General features: G+C 47.8%; 2 protein-coding genes across 2 annotated transcripts in view; one reads left to right on the top strand and one right to left on the bottom strand.

Moving 5' to 3' along the window:
- The window catches only part of COTL1 (coactosin like F-actin binding protein 1), a 37,406-nt gene extending 22,079 nt beyond the window's left edge, over positions 1-15,327 (bottom strand). The window contains exons 1-2 of the mRNA XM_068260927.1: positions 14,900-15,327; positions 13,822-13,904 (exon numbers count right to left, since the gene is read on the bottom strand). Coding sequence (XP_068117028.1) covers positions 13,822-13,904; positions 14,900-14,976 — 160 coding nt within the window. The 5' untranslated portion in view covers positions 14,977-15,327. The remainder of the gene's footprint in view (positions 1-13,821; positions 13,905-14,899) is intronic.
- A 12-nt stretch (positions 15,328-15,339) lies between these two features.
- The window catches only part of KLHL36 (kelch like family member 36), a 28,109-nt gene continuing 25,821 nt past the window's right edge, over positions 15,340-17,627 (top strand). The window contains exon 1 of the mRNA XM_068260926.1: positions 15,340-15,581. The gene's annotated coding sequence lies outside the window, so the exon portion shown is untranslated. The remainder of the gene's footprint in view (positions 15,582-17,627) is intronic.

Raw genomic sequence — 17,627 nt, 5'->3', positions numbered from 1 at the left:
TTGTGCTGGGCGAGTGGGCGGGAGGTTGTGCTGGGCGAGTGGGCGGGAGGTTGTGATGGGCGAGTGGGCAGAGGTTGTGCTGGGCGAGTGGGCAGAGGTTGTGCTGGGCGAGTGGGCAGAGGTTGTGCTGGGCGAGTGGGCAGAGGCTGTGCTGGGCGAGTGGGCAGAGGCTGTGCTGGGCGAGTGGGCAGAGGCTGTGCTGGGCAAGTGGGCAGAGGCTGTGCTGGGCGAGTGGGCAGAGGCTGTGCTGGGCGAGTGGGCAGAGGCTGTGCTGGGCGAATGGGCAGAGGCTGTGCTGGGCGAATGGGCAGAGGCTGTGCTGGGCGAATGGGCAGAGGCTGTGCTGGGCGAATGGGCAGAGGCTGTGCTGGGTGATAGGTGAAGGTTGTGCTGGGCGAGTGGGGGAGGTTGTGATGAGCGAATGGGAGGGAAGTTGTGCTGGACGAGTAAGGGAGATTTAACTTGTGCAGGGCGAGTGGGCGGAGGTTGTGCTGGGCGAGTGGGCGGAGGTTGTGCTGGGCGAGTGGGCGGAGGTTGTGCTGGGCGAGTGGGCGGAGGTTGTGCTGGAGGGGGGAGGTTGTGCTGGGCGAGTGGGCGGAGGGGGGAGGTTGTGCTGGGCGAGTGGGCAGAGGGGGGAGGCTGTGCTGGGCGAGTGGGCAGAGGGGGGAGGTTGTGCTGGGCGAGTGGGCAGAGGGGGGAGGCTGTGCTGGGCGAGTGGGCAGAGGGGGGAGGTTGTGCTGGGCGAGTGGGCAGAGGGGGGAGGTTGTGCTGGACGAGTGGGGGAGGTTGTGCTGGGCGAGTGGGGGAGGTTGTGCTGGGCGAGTGGGGGAGGTTGTGCTGGGCGAGTAGGGGAGGTTGTGCTGGGCGAGTGGGGGAGGTTGTGCTGGATGAGTGGGGGAGGTTGTGCTGGATGAGTGGGGGAGGTTGTGCTGGATGAGTGGGGGAGGTTGTGCTGGGCGGGTGGGGGAGGTTGTGCTGGGCGGGTGGGGGAGGTTGTGCTAGGCAGGGCTGTGGAGTCGGAGTCGGGCAATTTTGGGTGCCTGGAGTCGGAGTCGGGAAAAATGCACCGACTCCGACTCCTAATGAATTTGTAACTGTAATTAAAATAGAAAATATGATAAAATGTTCTATTTCTCAGATAATAGTCATTAAAAATAATGTATATATACAGTAATAGCTGTGCTTAGTCCACAAAAATGAAATAAACCAATCAAAATTAGTTACTTGTGCTGCTTCAATAAAGCAGTCCCCGTATTTTTAACAGGGCTGTGGAGTCAGAGTCGTGGAGTCGGGCAATTTTGGGTGCCTGGAGTCTGAGTCGGAGTCGGGAAAAAATGCACCGACTCCGACTCCTAATGAATTTGTAACTGTAATTAAAATAGAAAATATGATAAAATGTTCTATTTCTCAGATAATAGTCATTAAAAATAATGTATATATACAGTAATAGCTGTGCTTAGTCCACAAAAATGAAATAAACCAATCAAAATGAGTTACTTGTGCTGCTTCAATAAAGCAGTCCCCGTATTTTTAAGGTCAGATATACATATCTGATTGTGACTGTATATATGATGTGTACACAGGAATCTCTTATATATACTAAATAACATCTATGCTGTAAGAATAAAGCCTGATGTGTAGCTGTGTCACTAAGGGCTGGAACCCACAGGAGCGCTTTTGGCAGCGTTTTGGCAGCACTGCGATACGCTAGCAGTTTGCCAAAACGCTGGGCTAATGTTAATGGATGGGGCAACTTCCACAGGAGCGTTTGCGTTTCTCAGAAACGCAAACGCAGGACATGCAGCATTTTGGGAGCGTTAGCGCTTCAATGTAAAGTATTGAACCGCTAGCGGAAACGCTCAGCAAAACCTAAACTGAGCGGTTTTGCTAGCGTTTTGCGGTTCAGCACACTGTAACAAAATGAAAAATAATTCACAGGACCAATCAGGATAAAAACGCAAAACGCAAAACGCTAGGCACTTGCTGGGGAAAAAAATACAATGTTGCAAAACACGACCAAAAACGCGCATGAATCCGCTTGCAAACCGCTCAGACAAAACGCTAGCGGTTGCGTTTTGCGTTTGCGGTTTTCAGTGGGTTCCAGGCCTTCTAGAGATGGTCAATGAGATGGAAATAATTCTGCATTGATGCTGATTTATGCAAATGTATGCACTCTTTTTGCTGATGAAATCAAATAATTTGATATGTTGTTAAAATTTGGTTTGGTAACTACAAATTAAAGGGTAACTGAGACGGATGAAAAGTAAAGTTTTATACATACCTGGGGCTTCCTCCAGCCCCCTTCAGGCTAATCAGTCCCTCGCTGTCCTCCACCACCCGGATCTTCTGCTATGAGTCCTGGTAATTCAGCCAGTCAGCGCTGTCCGGCCGCATGCCGCTCCCACAGCCAGGAACATTCTGCACCTGCGCAATAGTGCTGCACAGGTGTGGTATGCTCCTGGCGGCGGAGTGTGTGCATGCGCACTACACCAGACTGGTTAAAGTACCTGGATTCATAGCAGAAGATCCAGGTGGTGGAGGAGGACAACGAAGGACTGATTATCCTGAAGGCGGCTGGAGGAAGCCCCAGGTATGTATAAAACCTTAATTTCATCTGTCTCAGGTTTACTTTGTTACACAGTAGTACTATACTCTACATATGCACTCCCCACAGAGTTGCAGGGAATCCACTGAGAATGCTGTGCACATTGAACACAGAGGTGTTGTCTGTTTACAATCTCCTCATTCCCCTGCAGAGTACCTGCACATCACTCTTACATGTACCCACACTTACATTGCCTAGGGCCTGATAGATGTTCTTTGTTCCGGTTTGTACCTTTTACAAGTACTCTTACCAAGGACTAGTTTTAGTCTAAAGGGAATAAATATAGTAGTCTACATATCCTTCTCACTTCAGTTGTCTTGTAAAATTCCTAAGCGTTGGCAGTTAAGAGAAGAATTTCATGTTACATACTTTTAATCAACAAAATTGTAATATGCAAATTAGAGAAGTCGGAGTCGGTGGAATCCTAAACTGAGGAGTCAGAGGATTTTTGGACCGACTCCACAGCCCTGGTGCTGGGCGACTGAAGGAGGTTGCGCAGGGCGAGTGAAGGAGGTTGCGCAGGGCGAGTGGGCGGAGGTTGCGCAGGGCGAGTGGGCGGAGGTTGCGCAGGGCGAGTGGGCGGAGGTTGCGCAGGGCGAGTGGGCGGAGGGCGTGCAGGGCGAGTGAGGGAGGCTGTGCAGGGCGGGTGGGGGAGGCTGTGCAGGGCGAGTGAAGGAGGTTGTGCAGGGCGAGTGAAGGAGGTTGTGCAGGGCGAGTGAAGGAGGTTGTGCAGGGCGAGTGAAGGAGGTTGTGCAGGGCGAGTGAAGGAGGTTGTGCAGGGCAAGTGAAGGAGGTTGTGCAGGGCAAGTGAAGGAGGTTGTGCAGGGCAAGTGAAGGAGGTTGTGCAGGGCAAGTGAAGGAGGTTGTGCAGGGCGAGTGAAGGAGGTTGTGCAGGGCGAGTGGGCGGAGGTTGTGCAGGGCGAGTGGGCGGAGGCTGTGCAGGGCGAGTGGGCGGAGGCTGTGCAGGGCGAGTGGGCGGAGGCTGTGCAGGGCGAGTGGGCGGAGGCTGTGCAGGGCGAGTGGGCGGAGGCTGTGCAGGGCGAGTGGGCGGAGGCTGTGCAGGGCGAGTGGGCGGAGGCTGTGCAGGGCGAGTGAGGGAGGCTGTGCAGGGCGAGTGAGGGAGGCTGTGCAGGGCGAGTGAGGGAGGCTGTGCAGGGCGAGTGAAGGAGGTTGTGCAGGGCGAGTGAAGGAGGTTGTGCAGGGCGAGTGGGCGCAGGTTGTGCAGGGCGAGTGGGCGGAGGGCGTGCAGGGCGAGTGAGGGAGGCTGTGCAGGGCGGGTGGGGGAGGTTGTGCAGGGCGAGTGAAGGAGGTTGTGCAGGGCGAGTGAAGGAGGTTGTGCAGGGCGAGTGAAGGAGGTTGTGCAGGGCGAGTGGGCGGAGGTTGTGCAGGGCGAGTGGGCGGAGGTTGTGCAGGGCGAGTGGGCGGAGGCTGTGCAGGGCGAGTGGGCGGAGGCTGTGCAGGGCGAGTGGGCGGAGGCTGTGCAGGGCGAGTGGGCGGAGGCTGTGCAGGGCGAGTGGGCGGAGGCTGTGCAGGGCGAGTGAGGGAGGCTGTGCAGGGCGAGTGAGGGAGGCTGTGCAGGGCGAGTGAGGGAGGCTGTGCAGGGCGAGTGAAGGAGGCTGTGCAGGGCGAGTGAAGGAGGTTGTGCAGGGCGAGTGGGCGCAGGTTGTGCAGGGCGAGTGGGCGCAGGTTGTGCAGGGCGAGTGGGCGCAGGTTGTGCAGGGCGAGTGGGCGCAGGTTGTGCAGGGCGAGTGGGCGCAGGTTGTGCAGGGCGAGTGGGCGCAGGTTGTGCAGGGCGAGTGGGCGCAGGTTGTGCAGGGCGAGTGGGCGCAGGTTGTGCTGGGCGAGTGGGGGAGGTTGTGCTGGGCGAGTGGGGGAGGTTGTGCTGGGCGAGTGGGGGAGGTTGTGCTGGGCGAGTGGGGGAGGTTGTGCTGGGCGAGTGGGGGAGGTTGTGCAGGGCGAGTGGGGGAGGTTGTGCAGGGCGAGTGGGGGAGGTTGTGCAGGGAGAGTGGGCGGAGGTAGCACCAGGTATCTAACCCAAGACTGAACAGGTGACATTGTCGCACAAACACGCCATAGAACACATTTTCTCCTGCTGTCATCAGGCTGGTGTTCAGCTGGCAGCAGGCTTCCCCAGGGGGGATAATTACACCCTACAAATCAGCACAATCAGAGGTGGTGGATAATTACACCCCGGGCTTTGCCATCCTGTTTGTCACACGCAGATCAGTGCTGATAATGGACGCCGCCTGTTCCCCATCTACAGAACACATATATACGACTTTACTGCACGTATTCCTAATTGTATGTCTGCTGGAGGTGGGAGGAGAGAGCAAATCAGATTAGGAGCCGCGCCTAATAATTCAGCTCATCTCTGGATAATCTGCCGGTATAGAACATAATGTGTCATTATTCCCAGAACTGATCATTCTGAGATTTATTATCCCAGGTATAGAATAGTGATGTATACAGCATTTATACAGGAACTTACTACAAAAAGGCCTCACGTATTTCACACCTGCCTCTGTCTAACGCCACTTTAACATTTTGAAACCCCTTTTTTAAGATTACCCACAAACCCCGTAAAACTTACAGGGAACTTGTTGTGAGAGGGATATGGCACTGCCTTGTAGATTTCATTTTAAATAATACTAATTACCTGGCAGTCCTGCTGATCTTTCCTGCATCAGTAGTCTCTGAATCACACACCTGTTCAGGGTCTATGGCTAAACATATTAAGCCTCCCACAAACGCCGAGGTGGCCGATGACGATCGCCTCAGCCAATAATACGGCGTGTGTATAGAGGTATCGATCATTATCCGATTCTTGATAAAATTGGTCTGAATTTTTCAACGTGTTTAACCGGAAAAGACAAAAAAAAAACCCGGGAAACTCAATCGAAAACAAATAAAAGCTTTTGATTTTCCGGGACAACCGATCATATTTATCGAATTGGTGTAACATTGGGTCTTTTAAATTGTATGGTGTGTGGCTACCTTTAAGATGGCCACACACCATACAATTTTTTAAAATATCTTTTTAATTCAAGAATTGCAATCAATTTTTCTGACCGATTGTAACATTTTAAAAATCTGACCAATGTACCACACACACACGTTTCATTTTCCCACAATTATGAAAAAAAAAATATGATTGATAACTCAGAATAAATGGCTTGTGTCTGTACTTCAAGTAAGTGACAATCATACACAACATTTTTATAAAAATTGATTAGAAAAATCCAACACTCCCGATCTTCTTTTATCGAATAAAAAATTTGGATCAGATTTCACGAACGATTGAAAAAATGCTTTCGATTTTTCGGGACAATCGATCGTCCTTTGCGAATTGGTGTAAAATTGGATCTTTTAATTGTATGGTGTTTGGACACCTTTAGGCTGGGTGCACACATAGCAGAAATGCAAGCGTTGTGGAAAATGCTGCGTTTTTTGCCGCTTATGGAAGTCTATGGGCCGCAGGAAAAAAAAAAAAAAAAAAAAAAAAAAAAAAAAAAAAAAAAATCGCATAGAAAAAAAATGGCATTTTCTATGCGTTTTACAGTAAGCGTTTCGCAAAATGCTGGTTCTGTTGCATATTATGCAGTAAAGCTGCCAAAACACACATAGTGCAAGTCAATGGGAACGCAATGGTATGCATTTTCATGCGTTTTATGTGCGTTTTTGCTTTAAAAAATGGTTAAGTGATGCGTTTTCGGTTCCTGTTGTCTTCCTAGTTATTTGCATAAAACGCGATTTAAAAATGTGAACTGCGAACGCAGTAAAACACACAAAACGCTTGAAAAATGCATCGCAAATGCACCAAAAACGCAGTCAAAACGCACAAAAATGAACACAAAATGAACAAACGTTGACATAGAATGCAGCCTTTCACGCTATGTCATTTGTGAACACAACCTAATGCTTCATACACACTTGAGATAAAAGTCTTTGGAAAATGAAAGATCACAGACCAATTTTACCCCCTTCCATGTAGTATGAGAGCCATACTCTACACAGTCTATTCTATGGAGCTGAACTCCACATCAGAAAAAAAATCTTTGCAGGATGCTGCACACAAAGATGCCCGTACACACTCAAAAGATCATTATCTGCAAAAGATCTGTTCCTGCAAAATATCCATTCCTGCAAAATGCATTCATAGTCTATGAGATCTGCAGATCCTCATACACACTTGGTTTAACAGACAATCATCTGCAGATCAGATCCACCAGGATGGATTTTCAGATCTGCAGATGATTGCCAGATATGCAGATGAAGTCTGTTAAACAAGGTGTGTATGATGATCTGCAGATCTCATAGACAATGAATGCATTTTGCAGGAATGGATATTTTGCAGGAAGAGATCTTTTGCAGATACTGATCTGTTGAATGTGTACGGGCATCTTTGTGTGCAGCATCTTGCAAAGATTTTATCTGATGGGGAGTGCAGCTCCATAGAATAGACCGTGTAGAGTATGGCTCTCATACTACATGGAATGGGGTAAAATTGGTCTGTGATCTTGCCTTTTCCAAAGACTTTTATCTCAAGTGTGTATGAAGCATTAGGATTACCAGGAAGATCTGTCGTAGATCCCTAGTAACGTGTAGCCGTGTATAGACTGCCCTCAGGCTTTTGCAGCAGTTTAGGAACTTTTATCTCGAGTACTTAGCCGGTCGTTCAGCAATGAGAGCAGAGCGAGCCTGCAGTGCCTTTGTCGATCTTTGGCACGTGTTCCGGGCTGCATTAAAGGCACGTCACACGGGAGTTTGAGGAACAGAAAGCTATTCACGGCCTTGCAAGAGATTAATTTAGCACAGCGGTTAAGGGACGACTGAAGTGAAACAGCCAGTTAATTATCAATCAGATTCTGCCTAACCCAACACACACATTAATAGACCTATTAGAAGCACACAAAGAGGCATCATTTTTTTATTCCACTTATAGGACACGTCCTGGTTTTATTAAACGCTTACTCCAAATTACATTAGAGCTGCATTTATTATTAGGATTGTATACTTTAAAGGACACATCCAAGCAGGATAAAAACCAAAACAAAAATCTACTTACCCGGGGCTTCCTCCAGCCCGACAGCCGTCCTGTGCCCTCGCCACTGGTGGATGCGACGTCACAACACCGATTCCAGATCAATTTCTGACTGCGGTGTATGAGCAGATGACAGAATTCTCTATAATCAGATTCAATCAGAGAGAGATTGGTCTCTTGGTTGAATCTTCACATGATCATTAAGCCCCATCTACACCATACAATTTTTTGTGTGATTCGATTCATCGATTCGATTAAATCTGACATGTCCGATCTGGATTCGATTCTATAGTGTGGTCGAATGTCATTGCAAAACCATGGCAAAGCGATCACACTTCTGATCGAATCCCAATTGGACATGTCAGATTTCCTCAAATCGCACAAGAAATTGCATGGTGTAGATGGGGCTTTAGATGTATGGCTACATTTTCTACTATTTTCAGACTTTCACAGATTTGAGGATGAGAGAAAAAACTCAACATTCTACTAGGAGAAGACAATTGCTGCACACTATGTTACAGCATGCCACAGACTGAAAGGAGGAATCCACAGTGACAATAGCTGCACACTACGTCACAGCATACCGCAGACTAAGGGGAGCATAAATGAACTGTAAACCTAAAAATGTCCAGGTTAATATTTCCTGAAGGTTTTGCAATGATCAGTTACCAATGGAGGTCCAAGCAGTGTTAAAGTACAGGTAGTCCCCAGTTAAAGAACGAGATAGGGACTGTAGATTTGTTCTTAAAGGGAACCAGAGAGGATGCAATATACATACCTGGGGCTTCCTCCAGCCCCATACGCACGGATCGCTCCCACGTCGCACTCCTCCGCTGCCTGCATCAGCCGCCACCGGGTCCCGTCATTGCCGCGAGTCGGCAAGTCGGCCGGCGGACGCGGCCAATTCTCCGCATCACAGGGTGCTCTCCCCATACAGATACGCATGTGGCTGTTAACTGCGCAGCCGCATGCGTACATGTATGGAGGGAGCCCCTGTGATGCAGACAATTGGCCGCGTCCGCCGGAAGTGACGGGTCCGGTACCGGCGGATCCAGGAAGCTGAGGATGGCGGCGTGGGAGCGATTCAGGCTTATGGGGCTGGAAGAAGCCCCCGGTATGTATAAAATCTGTTTTTTTTTTCACGCCCCGTTCCTCTCTGGTTCCCTTTAAAGCGGACCCAAACCAAACATTTTTTTAATTCAAAATATTTAGTTGCACCACTCTTACACATACAAAGATAAATAAACACTCCTTCAAGCCTATGAGCATTTCAGTGCATGCTTTTCACCCTTCTTTTTCATTACTAGGGTTATACAGGTGGCAGCCATTAGCAATTCCTCCATTGCTGGACACTACCTACTCCAGCATTTTGCCGGATTCTGTCCGGCAATTTGAAAGGAAGGGAGGGGTTTCTCCATTAAATGTAAAATATTTTATATTTGTCATCATGCAGCTGAAAAAAGGCTGCTATTTATTATTATAATTTAGAAAATACATTTCTGAAATCTTGTTTTTTTAATTTGGGTCCAGTTTTACTTGAATCCGTTCTTAAGTCGGGACAAACTTCCCCCACGGAAATGACATCATCGCGGACGAGATCGGGCCATTTGTATTGGCGGGTGGTTCGTAAGTCACGCGTCTGTAAACCAGGGACTACCTGTACACCTGAAGTGAGAGGTATATGGCGGCTGCCATATTTATTCCCTCTTAAACTACACAAGTTACCTGGCTGTCCTGTTGATCTCTTTGGCTGCTGTAGTGTCAGAATCACACACCTGAAACAAGCATGCAGCTAATCAGGTCAGACTTCAGTCACAGCACCTGATCTGCATGGTTATTCAGGGGCTATGGTTAAAAGTATCAGAAAAAGAGGATCAGCAGGACAGCCAGGCAATGTGCATTATTTAAAAAGGAATAAAATATGGCAGCCTTCATTTCCTTCTAAATTCAGATGTGCTTTATAAATGATTTACTTCTGTTTCCTCCCCCACTAAGAGTACAGATAGTATGTTTGGGAATTTTACTTTTAAAGCAGATCTGAATACAGTTTTCTGTTGCTCAAAATCATCTAATTTTATTATTATCTCCCCAAAATTCAGCTAAACTGAGACTGGCAAGTCCCGAGCTCTCTCCAGTTCCTCATGATCTATTCCTTCCTCTCCTCATTTATTATCTACCTTGGTGAGACTTAATCACAGGCTATTAATCCATAAACAGTCTATGAGAATTTATCAGACACAGGTGATGAGTACAGATAATTGTACAGACAGCAGACAATGCTGTGAGGCGAGTCTTCAAATACATTGCTGAGAGTCTGCTCTAGAGAGAGGCTACACAATAGAGGTCAGCCAAGATATTACTCTGACAAATACTCTGAAATAATGCTTGGCGCAAGGATAGTCATAGTGTCTGATTCCTCTAACCACAGACACATAGTAAAGGAAATGCAGAGAGAGAGAGAAATATACTGAGAGAAAATATTTAAAAAATTCCTTTTGCCTGGCTGTCATCCTGATCCTGTGGTTTCAACATTGTCCGAGTACCACATCTGTAACCAGCATTCAGCCAGTGGAGTCAGGTCATCTGACTCCTGATCTGATTCAGAGACTCAGGAAGTATAGGAGGCTGAGGATCAGCATGCCAGTCTATTAAGCAGCAGCCTCAGAGACTCAGGATGTATAGGAGGCAGAGGATCCAGGGGCGTAGGAATAGGCCCTGCAGCCCCTGCGCCCGCAGGGGGGCCCGCCCCCCCCCCCCCCCTGGGGCCCGCTCGGGGCCGTTTTGTGGGTGCTGGAGGGGTGGCAGCATGAGGGGAAAGCCTTGCCCACAGTCGGCGGGGAAGTGACGTCAGCCGCTAGAGGGAGAAGTCTCCGATGGAACGCACGGAAGCAGGTATGTATCTGCCCGCCGCTCGCTGCCCACCACAGCCCCACAGACACTTACGAGCTGGAGGGGAGCGCAGAGGGGAGAGCCCCGAGGTGAGGGAGAGGGGGGGGAACTACCCCTCTCCCCGCCGACTGTGGGCAAGGCTTTCCCCTCATGCTGCCACCCCTCCAGCACCCACAAAACGGCCGCGAGCGGGCCCCGGGGGGGCGCTCAGAAAATCTGCAGGGGGGCCCGGTGGGGCCTAGTTACGCCCCTGAGAGGATCAGTATGCCAGTCAAGCAGCATTTGTAAAATATGGATAAAGATGGCTTCCTACAAACCAGTCACTTACCTACTTACCGTAGTTATTGGCTAACTTAGGGGTCAACAAAAAGTAAGCTTTCGGCTAATAAGCTTTCTTCAGACTTAGTTCCTGTATATTGCAAAATGTTAAAACCACATAGCTTATAAACACTGGACATTCGGAGGAAAAACATTCAATTGCAAACATAAATATATGTCATTAGATGCCTTAAAGGACATTCAAGGTGAAAATAAACTGACGAGGAAAACAATTGTATTTATCTTTCTCCTAAACTACTTTTTTAGATATAATTTTATATTTAAATCTACGTTTTAATGTTTTACTGTTTCATTGTCTCTGCTCAATGACACCTTCATTATGTGCTAGAGCTCAAATCTATAAATTGTTGACCCTTTTTTTATTTTTCTTGCTCCAGGAAGCCATTTACTGACAGGAAAGTGTTTTATGGCAGTAATTACTTATCAGTGAGGGTTATGCAATAGCCTGACCCAATCCAACCCAGTTCAGAGCCGGACAGAAACTGTCACTTGTATATCTGATGTTTAACTCTTTTTAGGCAGAGAAAGAAAAAAAAAGGCACACAGCCTAGTTATTTGTGTGCCTGGCACTGTACATGCACATGTCTATCTCATCATGTCAACGTGGTTGTCCTTTAATGAATTGAATGAAGTTGTAATTAAGGCATCTAATGACATTTATGTTTGCAAAAGAATGTTCTTCCTTGGAATGGCCAGTGTATATAATCTGTGTGTTCTAACATCTTGTAATATGCAGGAACAAAGTCTGAAGAAGGCTTATTAGCCGAAAGCTTACTTTTTGTTTACCCCTACATTAGCCAATAAATGGTATCATCCTGATTCAGAACTTCTAGTTATTTCAAGCATGACATTTCAGCATTTACACTGGGGCAGGAGAAACATCCTCCTTGTTGATTCTTTACGCTACCAGTATAGTTTTCCTCTGAATTCCCCTAAACAGCCAGACGGTTCCTGTTAGCAGCCCCGCCCTGTATAGTTCCCGTAGAGGAATGCTACACAGCACGTAAAAGGCTGCAGACTCACACAGAGACAGTGTGAAAAGCCTGCTTAATCAGTTTACAAAAAAAATTATAATCCTATGAAACAACAAAAAGCAAAAATGACTTTCTGCCCAAGAACATTTACTAGGCAGCATTCACAGATTAATAGTAAATAAGAGAAGCAAATTCAACTAGGTGGTTGGGTTATTTTTGATCTAGAATTCACCTGAGCTGAACCAGATATTTACACAGGACTAATCAGATTCAGAAAGTTAACGATTGATACCAAACAGCTTATTCACCACAACCTCTCCAAATCTGATTAGGCCCTTTCAAGCCCGTGCAAGTTAACCTTTCTTGAGCAAAAGTAGGAACTCATTCTCAGGACTAAGTAAAGGGCTGTACCCACCTTGCGGTCATTTCAGCGACGTGGGTACAGGCACGCGATTAGGCAAATGACGCTTTGCATCGTCACAGCTGATCAGATCTTTAAGATTCCCAAGAACTCCTGCACAAAGTGCCGCGATTGTTTGAACTCTCGTTTGCGCGTCAGGAGGCGTCGCTGCGAGGTTCCCCTATCCATCAGCAGCTTAATAGTTTTACTTAAAGAATAACTGTGCCTTTAAATCTGATCTCACAGACCACAGATGATGCTATGGCTATGTTGCTGAAAACAAAGAGGTGTACAGGTGGCTGGGGAAGAAATATGAGGGCAGAATCTGGATGCTGACGTGGCTGGAGAGTTTCATGATCGGGGTAGTGATCAGTAAGTTGACCATTAATGGAGCAGGTTATGTTGCCGTACACACAGCTAAAAAAGTAGAATAGCACATGTGTGACCGCTGCCTTGTGGGATCTCAGTGTACTGCAACATGTCTGCCTAACTGATCAGAGAGTTTCTGTAAAAAAAAAAAAAAAAATTCCCCTTGACTTGCCATTGAGTGATAATTGTTGTTTGTGACTACGTAATTTCTATAAGGGCCCGTTTCCACTTGTGCTGCACGCGGCGGCCCTTCCGGGTCTGCGGGGATGCAGACGAATCCCATCACGGCTATGCGATTCGCAGCCTCCCGCACTATTTCGGATGGAGATGCCGGCCAAATCGCTAGCGCAAGCGATTTGGCTGGCGGCGCTATTCTTCCCTATGGCAGAGTTTCCCCGCGCAATTTGCCTGCGGGGAAACTCTGCGGATGCGGCCCGGTTTCCACGCTAGTGCAAACGGGCCCTAAAGGTAGCCATTAACGAGACAATTCTTTGGACGAGCAATCAGAAGCGATGGTTCGGGCCCACTAACGGAAGCACAGCTGCAGTCCAATTCGATCTGATTAATGGAATCGATTTGAAAGCCAGATTGATGCATTCAATATTATTATTGAATCGGAAAATTGATCACCCAAAGAATCGTATCGTTAATGGTCACCCTAAAGTGAACCTGAAGTGAGAGTTATATGGAGGATGCCACATCTATTTACTATTAAGCCATGCTAGATACCTGGCTGTCCTGCTGATCTTTGGCCTCTAATACTAGCCACAGACCCTGAACAAGCATGCAGCAGATCAGGCGTTTCTGACAATATTATCAGAACAGACAAGATTAGCTGCATGCTTGTTTCTGGTGTTATTCAGACACTGCTGCAGCCTAAGAAATCAGCCAGATAGCCAGGCAACTGGTATTGTTTAAAAGGAAACAAATATTGCAGCCTCCATATCCCTCTCACCTCGGGTTCACTTTAAGGAAGATATGAAATTCTGAAATGAGTCCTCTAGATCAGTTATATAGTGAACGCCATTGCGGACACTGCCCTGTGCTCCAGCGGGGCGGAGCCAAACAAGTCAATACAAATCACACTACACATTCCAAATTCATGGCCTGGAGCCCTATCCCTGGCTGCACGCCCGGCCGCAGGAGCGATCAGTGCATGTCCTACATACGTTATACATCACACAGCAACCACTGACTCGCTCACCTGAGCAGGTCCTGACAAACTCCTCATACTCCGATCCCTGCTCACCGGGGACGATCGTGGACCCGTCATATATAAAGGTTGCCCTAGGAGGAGGAAGAACAAAAGTGATTTTACCAACATTACTCAGAAACGACAACTGCACTACAGCATCGCTATACATTCAGCAGAAACACTCGATGGGGCAATCTGGGACTTGTAGTTCCACAGCTGCTGCAAACACATGACTCACAGCAGCAGAATCACAGCTCCAGGGGCGAAACTAGAAATCATGGGGCCCCTAGCAAAACTTCGATGTACCCCACGGTGCTGCCCTTCCCTACCCCTGGGGACCTTCACAGCTGGGTGGTCATCTTGCAAGGCTCATATAAAACAAGTGTGGACATTGTAATCTACACAACCACAATACACAAACCTACAAAAACAGCTGACCTGAAGCATGGACCCCTATATCGGGGGGAGTGAAGAAATAGTTGGGGCGCCCTTACAGCTCTGGACCCCCCTGTGGTTGCAGGACTGTCCCTTGTAGTTCCGCCCCTCCACAGATCCATATGCCTCAGAACATATTGGCGGAATGACTAAACAGAGCCAGAAGGAGCGAACGTTTGTACTACGGGTATTAGAGTGTGAGCTCCTCTGCCGAACAGATTGGACGCTGTGTAAATTATTAATAACGTTTGATGACTGAATGAATGTTCTATAAGGGCTTTAGAGCGTCAGCTCCTCTGCGAGTGCATTGAGGAATAGGACATATGAGTTATATGAATGAATCAGAAAAATAGTGCAAAGAATAACTTGGGGGATATATAGAGTGTAAGCTCCTCTGATAACAATGTGAATAGTTAATGATCTCTGTGCAGCACTGCGGAATATCACAAAGGAGATATCCGACTAAATCATTGCATTCTCCTAACACAAGGCTAAAGGGGCAGGCTGGAGTTTGTGGTTCCACAGCTGCTGATAGTAAATCTATTCATGCTACACCGTGATTAAGGATTGCAAGCTCCTAAGACTAAAAACAAATAAAAATCAAAAAGTCGGCCATCGTCGCCGCTGCCCCCCAGCCCCAGGTACGACTTACCAGCTGATACCGTTGGTGTCGTCCCTCACTAGATTGTAAGCTTCCCTGCAGGGCTCCTTGTCGATCTTGGTGGCCATGATGCGACAGCTGCTAAGCTCTGAGAAAGACTCAGGAAGGAATTAAAGGGGGTTAAAGGGAAAAAAAAAAAAAAACTACAAGAGCTTTGCAGAAAAGTCCTGCCGGTAAATCCTTTAACCAGCTCAGGGCAGGCGGGCAGGTAGAGGTGCCAGGGATGGTGATGATGAGTCCAGGGATAGCTTACTGAGCTGGTCCTGCTGCTGCTGCCTCCACCCTGATCACTTCTGCACTGAATGAGGCTTCAGCCCTACAGGGAGTTAACCCTAGCACTGCTAGCCTGAAAGTACAGATGGGGCAGGTCTGCATTTTCTGTGAGTTGCTCCTTCTGCAAGGGACTGGGAGGGATCTGGGTGAGCAGCTGTTAGCTTAGAGCTCCCTCTGGCAGTGTCATCTGCTTCCTGTGCAATCAGGAGCTGCAAAGCATTACTGGGAAGTCAATCTTTGTGCAACACAGAGGAGTGAATGAGGGGTGCTGGATCCCCTATCCCAGGCCAGTGCACCCCTCCCCATGCACCCTAGCCAGCAGGGCGAGCAGCAGGATACACCATGATCATCAGGAAGGAGGGGGCAGACAAACAGCCCTGATCAGCTCAGCCTTCTGCAGGTAGGGAAATGCAATCATCAGGGGGTATTACACAGGGGCTATGTGTTCCTATGATAGCTACATTGTAACTCTGATAGCATTACAACTCACTAAGGGACGGTTCATAGGGTCAGGAATGCGGGTTTTTCCACCCCGGACACTAAACGCTGTGTTTCAAAAGAGATCGACTGCTTATCTGTTTGAATGAATGGAAGCGGTTGTTCAGATGACGTCGACCGCGTTCATTGGCGTTGATGCCATTGCCGCGGTAGATCCCTTTTGTTGTTCCCCAAACGCAGTGTCTCAGAGCAGTTTGCAGCGATGAGAATTGCTTGCAACCGCTTAGGCTTGTGGTTTGAAGTGGTGGAGTTTTGAAAGCGCCCCAGAATGGCGGTCAACGCCTTGAACACTTTTCATTATGGAACGCTCGCAAACTGAACGCTTCCAAGCGCTTTTTAAGCTATTTCAAACACATCCCAATCATGATCAGCAGCCTTTGAAAGCGTTGCGATGCAGCATTAGCCAGACGCCCGTCTGAACCTGCCCAAACGCAGCCGTAGCCAAAACTCACAGTCACGCAGGCGTCCACATAAAGCAGATCTGGCCGAACGTTAATCGGGAGGGATTAGGATGTTACGCAGGGTCAGGACCAGTGTTGCCAACTCATCCCTTTAATTTATGACACATCTAAGTTATACAGGTTCTGGGGCTACATAAACATAATCAGTGCCTTAACTGCATCTAACAAGCCACAAAACCTGTATCATGTATATGTGTCAGTAATTAAAGGGATGAGTTGGCAACACTGGCACGCTGCCAGGGTCTCTGTATCATCAGAGTTGGATAAGGCTATTAGCTGTAATGTCCCTGTGTAACATTGTTTAATGCTGTAATGTCTCCCCTATCTATTGTACAGCGCTGCGTAACATGTTAGCTCTTTATAAATAATAAGTAATAATAATAATAATAATTACCTTACCTTCAACGCCAGCCCAAGACCCTACAATGCACATAAATAGAACTTTTTCCATGCATCACGCTTGCCACCTAGTGGCTAGCTGGAGGAATTACATGTTTATATGCAATACAGATTTTGTTATAATTGGTACAGTCTAAAATTAAGATTCAGGCTTTGAAATGTGCACAGGGCCAGGACTATGCGGTGCTTGTGTTTTTCACACACAGGCTGTTAGAGAGGTATTCAGCTGCCTACACACTATCATAAAACTGGCATAAAATTAGTGATCATTACAGATGACAGTTTAAAGTGACTCTGTAACAAAAATTACAACGTTTTTTCTACCTTCCTACAAGTTCCTAAACCTATTCTAATGTGATCTGGCTTGCTGCAGCTCTTTCTACTATAACCATCTCTGTAATAAATCAATGTATCTTTCCCCTGTCAGACTTGTCGGCCTGTGTCTGGAAGGCTGCCAAGTTCTTCAGTGTTGAACTGTTCCTCTATGCACACTCCAGTGTGTGTTTTATTTACATAAGCCAGCAGCTTCTCTGCTATCTTATCAGTGATAGAAAAGAGCTGGATAAAAATCCTCCTCTGGAGGCTGTGAAAGGAGCTTGCCTGTTGCTCCAGCTCTCCCCACACTGAGCCAGGCCACAAGTAGCACTCAGCATCTCAGCTGCTGCCGGGAACGAGTCCTACAAGTCCCCAAACAGTGAAGGTTCAGGCTCCAGGTGAGGTCCCTGATTTCTTGCTCTTCCTAGCTCCGTGCCTGTTTCTCCTGCAATTCAACTGACTGTTTTTTTGCCCTGTACCTGCTGCCTGCCTTACTGCTGCTAGGTAGCCATCACACAAGCTGCTTGCCTGCTTTTCTACTGCGGTGTAGCTATCACCACGCTGCCGCCTGCTTTTTTTTCTACTGCTGTGCACTTGTGTAGCCATCTCCTCGCTGCTGCCCGCTTCTTGACTGCTGCCAGTGGCATGATCTGCATCACGCTGCCACTGTAATGGGTCTGGGTCTTTTAAAGGGACTACCGTATATGCTGTGCAAATCGACTGCGTTGCAACACACTAAAAGGACTGTGTCGCACTAGCACTAAACGGACTGT

This window comes from Hyperolius riggenbachi, chromosome 11 (assembly GCF_040937935.1).
Source record: "Hyperolius riggenbachi isolate aHypRig1 chromosome 11, aHypRig1.pri, whole genome shotgun sequence".
NCBI lineage: Eukaryota > Metazoa > Chordata > Amphibia > Anura > Hyperoliidae > Hyperolius > Hyperolius riggenbachi.
The sequence above is the reverse complement of the archived record's forward strand: the minus strand, read 5'-3'. Positions and strand labels throughout refer to the sequence as shown.